Source organism: Nomascus leucogenys, chromosome 22a (genome assembly GCF_006542625.1).
Source record: "Nomascus leucogenys isolate Asia chromosome 22a, Asia_NLE_v1, whole genome shotgun sequence".
NCBI classification, from domain to species: Eukaryota; Metazoa; Chordata; class Mammalia; order Primates; family Hylobatidae; genus Nomascus; species Nomascus leucogenys.
This window is the reverse complement of record NC_044402.1, coordinates 56,526,696-56,533,752: the sequence shown is the minus strand read 5'-3', so window position 1 is coordinate 56,533,752 and position 7,057 is coordinate 56,526,696. Positions and strand designations below refer to the sequence as shown.

The 7,057-nt window shown below is 52.9% G+C and overlaps 1 protein-coding gene across 1 annotated transcript; it reads right to left on the bottom strand.

Annotated features, from left to right (window-relative positions):
* Nucleotides 1–3,582: 3,582 nt before the first annotated feature.
* On the bottom strand, nucleotides 3,583–5,870 carry RPL10A (ribosomal protein L10a). The gene is made up of 6 exons (XM_030802704.1): nucleotides 5,812–5,870; nucleotides 5,369–5,443; nucleotides 5,215–5,295; nucleotides 4,713–4,861; nucleotides 4,006–4,178; nucleotides 3,583–3,784 (listed from the first exon to the last, which is right to left on the bottom strand). Exons 1-6 carry the CDS (start codon nucleotides 5,814–5,816, stop codon nucleotides 3,614–3,616), a joined length of 654 nt encoding a protein of 217 aa, XP_030658564.1. The 5' UTR covers nucleotides 5,817–5,870; the 3' UTR covers nucleotides 3,583–3,613.
* Between the last annotated feature and the right edge of the window lie 1,187 nt (nucleotides 5,871–7,057).

Here is a 7,057-nt window from a genome sequence, read left to right as displayed (position 1 = left end):
CCACTTGTGTGCCAGACCTTTGGATTGGAACAGCTTCAGGTGAGGGCTCCTCCTAGGTCCTGGTGTGTCATCACCCCCTACCCCTGCAATGCCATCTCTTGGGGGGCCCCAAGGCCTACCCACACTCAACATTTCCCTCACTCCCTCCTGCTTCCAGCTGAGCACTTGTATGTGCTGGCCTGAGGTCACCTAAGGGAAGTGATTTGCTCAAGGTCGCACATTGACTGAGATGGAAGCTCCAGGGCCCCCTGATAAGCCAGCACAACACAGACCAAGGCCTAGGGGTTAGCAACTGACCCTAAGTGACTCAAGGAGGGTAAGCGCCCTCCCCAGGTGACAGCTGCTGACCTACCCATGTCTGCCTGGAAAGCCCTGCTGTCCTGAGCCACCTGTCCTCAGGAGGGACAAACCACAGTCCTTAGGGGGCTGGGGCAGAGATAGTTCAAGACTTTCAGCGGCCGGGCACAGTGGCTCACACCTGTAATCCCAGCACTTTGAGAGGCTGAGGCGGGTGGATCACGAGGTCAGATGGAGACCATCCTGGCTAACATGGTGAAACCCTGTCTCTAGTAAAAAAGAAATACAAAAAATTAGGTGGGTGTGGTGGCACACATCTGTAGTCCCAACTACTCAGGAGGCTAAGGCAGGAAAACAGCTTGAACCCGGGAGGTGGAGGTTGCAGTGAGCCGAGATTGCACCACTGCACTCCAGCCTGGGCAACAGAGCTAAACTCCGTCTCAAAAAAAAAAAAAAAAAAAAAAAAAAGCTTTAAGCAAACATTTTCCCAAAGAGGCTGTTCTAGCTTTTTCTCCTGCAGTTAAATATGGGTGAACTGATTGGACTCACTTGTCACAGGATGAAACTGTATTTGCTCTGAGGGTGGCAGGCTAGAGATGAGACTAGAATAAAGGGTTAAACAGAATGGGGATGACCCAGTTAAATTTTAATTTCAGATAAACAGATGATTTAAGTATGTTCCATGCAATACTAAGGACATCCTGCATTTTTATTTGCTAAATCTGGCAACCCTCTAGAATCTAGTCTTCTAGGTCATTCTAGTCCAACCTTCAAGTTAACAGATGGGGAGAACTTGAGACATGTTGTATGTACTTCTCACAGCCAGTCACTGCCAACATCAGGATTCCAACCTGGTCTGCCTGACTCCACATTGTGTGCCTGGTATCCCACTAGGAGCCCCAAACTGTCACCTGCTGGATGGATGGGAGGGTGCCCAGAGCCCCAGTAGGTAGGAGGGGTCCAGGAGGCAGAAATTCCTGGAGGCTCCACTGGACATCTGTGGGCGATTAGCACACAAGAGCCTTCAGATAATTGCTTTTGCTTTAAGCTAAAGTTTCCCTTTTCCTTCTGACTGCAAAGATCACAGGAGGTTTAGAAAATACAGAAAAGCCCAAAGAAAAGAAAAAACCTAAACAAGTAGCTGGTTGGACCTGTCTTGAGAACCAAGATTCACTGCTCATCCTCAATAGGTTTTATACCTTTCTTACCAAGGAAGTGCCGTAACTTAAAGCTAAAAATGCAAAAACGGCTCAGAGTGAAAAGCCCGTGTTCTTCAGTTCAGGGACAGGGAAAGCTTGTTTTGAGAAATGCAGCATCTCCCCTGCCCCTCCTCACCCCACACACACATACCACCGATGGACTCTTGCTGTCGCCCAGTCTAGACTGCAGTGGCGCAATCTCAGCTCACTGCAACCTCCACCTCCCGGGTTCAAACAGTTCTGCCTCAGCCTCCCAAGTGGCTGGGATCACAGGCATGAGCCACTGCACCCGGCCAAAATGCAGCATTTTTAAGCACTGCTTTTATGCTTTAAAATAACCCTTCTCAGCTGGGCGTGGTGGCTCACGCCTGTAATCCCAGCACTTTGGGAGGCCGAGACGGGCAGATCACAAGGTCAGGAGATGGAGACCATCCTGGCTAACACAGTGAAACCCCGTCTCTACTAAAAATACAAAAAATTTAGCTGGGCATAGTGGCGGGTGCTTGTAGCCCCAACTACTCGGGAGGCTGAGGCAGGAGAATGGCGTGAACCCAGGAAGCGGAGCTTGCAGTGAGCCAAGATCACGCCACTATACTCCAGCCTGGGCAACGGAGCGAAGACTCAAAATAACCCTTCTTGGCCAGTCATGGTGGCTCATGCTTGTACTCCCAGCACTTTGGGAGGCTGAGGTGTGTGGATCACTTGAGGTCAGGAGTTCAAGACCAGCCTGGCCAACATGGTGAAACCATCTCTACTAAAAATACAAAAAAAAATTAGTTGGCCATGGTGGCGTGTGCCTGTAATCCAGCTACTTGGGAGGATGAGGCAGAATCCAGGAGGCAGAGGTTGCAGTGAGCAGCGATCACGCCACTGCACTCTAGCCTGGGTGACAAGAGGGAAACAAAAATCTAAAATAACCCTTTTCTATTAAGAAACGGGGATGAGGCTGGGCACGGCAGCTCATGCCTGTAATCCCAACTGTAATCCCAACACTTTGGGAGGCCGAGGCGGGCAGATCACAAGGTCAGGAGCTTGAGACCGTCCTAACACAGTGAAACCCCATCTCTACTAAAAAAAATACAAAAAATTAGCCAGGTGTGGTGGCGGGTGCCTGTAGTCCCAGCTACTTGGGAGGCAAGAGAATGACGTGAACCCGTGAAGTGGAGCTTGCAGTGAGCTTAGATGGCGCCACTGCACTCCAGCCTGGGCAACAAAGCGAGATTCTTGTCTCAATTAAAAAAAAAAAAAAAAAAAAAAGGCAGGGATGAACTGGGTCCCCTATTTACCAAAGTCAAACTAAGCTGATTTTAGTCAAAGGTTAAAGCAGTACTGGGTGCTAGAGGCAAGAACTGCCAACAGGGAAATGCCTCAGAAAAGGAGGGGGCTTAGCCTGCCTGGGGCAAGGACCTGGAATACTGTTGGTTCCCCTAGAAAAATTAACAGGATCTGGCTGGGGACGGTGACTCACACCTGTAATCCCAGCACTTTGGGAGGCCGAGGCAGGCAGATCAAGGCTAGGAGTCCAGCCTGGCCAACATGGTGAAACCTCAATCTCTACTAAAAATACAAAAATTAGCTGGGCATGGTGGCACGTGCCTGTAATCCCAGCTACTTGGGAGGCTGAGGCAGAATTGCTTGAACTGGGACCCAGAGATTGAGATCTCACCATTGCACTCCAGCCTGGGCTACAGACTCCATTAAAAAAACAACAAAAAAACAAGGTCCATTAATTATACTTTTGTACTGGTTTGCTATGCCTTGTACTGGTTTGCTATGCCTTGTTTTCCTTAACATTTATTCATTACTGACCTAAAGCATAGGATACTCCACATGTGGTCTTGTTAACACAGAAATGCTGACTAAAATCCTTATTTTAAATTTACATGGACCAAACCAATGCTGTTAGCAACCCTATCACATACCCAAGACTGCCTAATTTTGATGGCAGAAAAACATCCTCTTCCCTATAGTACCCAACTATCCATCATCAAGGTGACAAACTACACAACTAGCCATCGGCAGTGCCAAGGCCCTCACTTGTCAGCTGACAAACCACCCCCCACCCTCAATCACAGGCAAACAGAGGGAACTGGTAATATAATTTATTCAAATGTGCCTTAATATAGGCGCTGGGGCTTGCCCATGGTGCTCTTGATATATAAGGCCCGGACATTCTGCCAGTTTTTCTTGAGCAATGACACCAAGAAGTTGACAGCCAGGTGAATGTTATACACAAGCTCATCGTCTGTCATCTTCACGTGACCAACAGCTACAGCCAGACATAACACCTGGGAGAGAAGAGAGGATCAAGTCAGGTTGGTGGAGGAATGGCAGATGGTCTGTCCTTCCTCCCCTAGTGGCCTGGTGAGCAGGTACTTGGACCTGGGCCAAGACCAGGGTTACTCCAAAAGTTTCAATCCTGGTGGGTGCTCTTACTGGCATAGAGACTTGGGTAAGATTTAGACCCTGCCAACACCTTCACCCATAGCAACCCGCCAGGCCCATTCACCTTCTTCATTTGGAACTTGATTGTGGACTTCACCTCATCCACTTTGGCCACCATGTTTTCGTTGTGTGTGAGCAGGGAAGGGAACTTTCCTGCCTTATTTAGACCTGGGCCGAGGATTCGTGGAATCTGCTTGATCAGAGACTCTGAGGCCAAAAACGCATCATACTTCTTGGCTGATAAAGAGAGGAAGCCATTGGCATTGCTTAGGACCTGGTCACCAAGGCACACCTCAATGCGGCAGGCCAGAAACGCACTTGAATCAGTCATGTAAGTGACCTCCAAGCTGACCCATGATCCATGGCATAACCGCTGTACAACGGATGCTCCGGTCAAGACTGCCTGGGCTCGAATTCTGCCTTTCTATTTCTTAGCTGTGGACCCTCGACACGTGACAACTGGGAATGTCTGCTTCCTACCTGTAAAAGCAGTCTAATGCCACTGCCTAAACAACGCAGCGTAAAGATTTCCAAATCATAGTTCACCAGCACCTGGCTGGTCAACTTACAATGCCTGGCCTCCCTCATCATCATAGCAATACAAACATCAAACCACCCCAAAGCTGAAACAGCACTCAGGCAAGCTAGGCAACCACCGCCGATTCTTTGCTATTCTAGCCCCCTCATCATTTAAAAATCGAAATGGCAGAAAAGCCTTTCTACCGCCCCCACCACACATCTCACATGCAAAACCACAGCGGCCGGACTCACCCAGCTTCTTGACCAGTTTTTTATTCTTGTTGAGTTTTTTCAGCGCCTCGATGTCCATGTGGGGGATATCCACGGCCTTAGCCTCGTCACAGTGCTGCTGGTCCCCCAGGACACACACAGAGAACTTGGGGCGGGGAGTGGACTTAAGCCTGCGTTTTGGGGGACAGCACCAACAGGTTATGCCTAGCCCTGGATCCCAAAGGCCGGTGAAGGGTCTGGGACCGCAGCAGCCACCGAGCCTTACCCGGAGCGTTCACATTCACCAGCAGCCAGCCTGGCTTCTCAGGCTGGCCGGCGGGCTCGGCCGAGGCCTCCCCACGCCTCCCCTCATGTTTTAAGACCCAGGGTGGGGGTCCGTCCAGCCGCGCCTGCCCGGAGCAGGGGGTCTGAACTACCCTAGCACATCAGTACCGAAGTGCCCGCCTCCGGCTCAGAGGAAACCTGCAGGGGAGGGGCAGGCACGGGGGCACTGAGGGCTGGGTGGGATCAGAACGGTGCCAACCTGACGGTGCCCGAGAAGCGCTTGTCCTTCTGGGGGTCATAGTTCTTCAAGCTGATCTGCAACTCCACCGTCTCCAGGAACCTTCGAGAGAGGAGGGGGGTTAAGCACCCGCCGGCCCTCGCCACCCGCTCCGTGCCCCAGGGTCGGCACTCACTTGCGGCGCTTGCGCTGGTTCCCGTGCAGGACTTCCCGCACCGCCTCGTACAGGGTGTCGCGAGAGACTTTGCTGCTGCGGGAGAGAAGCGACAGCGCGCTCAGGGCCGCGGAGTGCACACGCTCGGACTGCTTGGAAGCCTCCGAGGCTCTAGGCTTCGAGAAGGGCGGACGGCCCACGGCGGACTCCCCCGTAGATTCCGGACACCCGGACACCAAGTAGAGCGACGGGAGCCCAGACCCAGACCCAGGCCCCGGTGGAAGAGGGAGGCTGTCGGTGATCGGACCCGGTAGGAAGGGTGACCGGCAGGCCGACCCGCCTTGAGAAATGCCCCGCGGCGAGGGTAGCGCAAGGGTCCGCAGTTCGGCCTACAGGATCCGAACCCTTCGCGGGGCACCCGGAGGCGCGGATGAACGCGGATAGGGCTTTCAGGAACCACTCACCTCATGGCTTCTCCCGCCGCGCTAACCGGAAAAGAGACTAGTAGGTCTTGCGCATGCGCTCAAATAGTGGCCCTGATCTCGCGATAATGCCTTGCTCCTCGGTCCTACCCCCAGAGAGGTTGGGTGAGCCAACCCTGAGAAGCGCGGCCTTCTCTGGCCGCTGGGGGGCGTCGCTGGACCGCTAGGCCGGCGCGGGAACCCACGGAGTTGTCGCAGCCCTGAGCGCCCCGCGGTCCCCCGGTAATGTGCCGATTCGCGCCCGCTGCTGCTGGACCCCTAGGGAAGCGGCTGGGTTCGGGGCCCGAGCTTCGGTAGTCACACGTACTGGTACAGCCCAGTGATGTTCACTGACAGCGTGGATTCCGGCATGCTTGTCCCTCAAACCCCTCTCCCCTCGCGCCCTCCGCACCAGCTTATGTTCTCAAAAGGAAGCCTGGCCCGACCTCCCTCCCTCAGCGACCTTGCTGTAACGTGGACTCGTGGTAAGGGAAGTGTCCGGAAAGTTCTGTTCCTGGCCTTTCAACGCCTGCAGAGGGGACAAGCTGGGAAAGTCCTAAAGTGAACTTTCACTTGATAGTTAATTTGATAACATCTACGTTTTAAGTGTGACTACAATGAATAAGGCGTCTAGCCAGGTGCTACAGGAATACAAAGATGTAAAACAGGCACACAGCACTGCACACCCATAAGGTGTCTTCTCTGCTGTTTCCTCTGTCCAATGGGTCTCATCCTCTTAGCCCACAGTAACCCCAAGAGCGTTCAGATCTCTCCCCAACTCCAGACTGAGTCACTCCCACCTTTAAGATGCCCATTCGCCCTGCTTGGTGGGGGCAGCTCCTATAGGACGGGGTGGGTGGTATTACCCACTATTTGGCCCTCAAGGTAAGATACCCTACACCCTTCCCCTCACCATGAAAAAGATGTTCCTTGTCATTGAGCAGGGAGGTGGAGGGGGTGGGGATGGGTTCAGAATTCATGGGAAGGAGGGTACTGCTTCTATCTAATAAGACATTGGCCAGGCGTGGTGGCTCACGCCTGTAATCCCAGCACTTTGGGGGGCAGGCGGATCACCTGAGGTCAGGAGTTTGAGACCAGCCCTGTCTCTACTAAAAATACAAAAATGAGCGGGTCATAGTGGCATGTGCCTGTAATCCCAGCTACTCAGGAGGCCGAGGCAGGAGAATCGCTTGAACTGGGGAGGCAGAGGTTGCAGGGAGCCGAGGTCGCGCCAAGCCGTCGCGCCACT

What these genes read in the sequence shown, in the direction of transcription:
- RPL10A (XM_030802704.1), bottom strand. An exon ending in AAAACTGGTCAAGAAGCTGG is followed by an intron (nt 4,179 to 4,712) that starts GTGAGTCCGGCC and finishes TCTCTTTATCAG; the next exon opens with CCAAGAAGTATGATGCGTTT. An exon ending in TCAAGTTCCAAATGAAGAAG is followed by an intron (nt 3,785 to 4,005) that starts GTGAATGGGCCT and finishes CTTCTCTCCCAG; the next exon opens with GTGTTATGTCTGGCTGTAGC.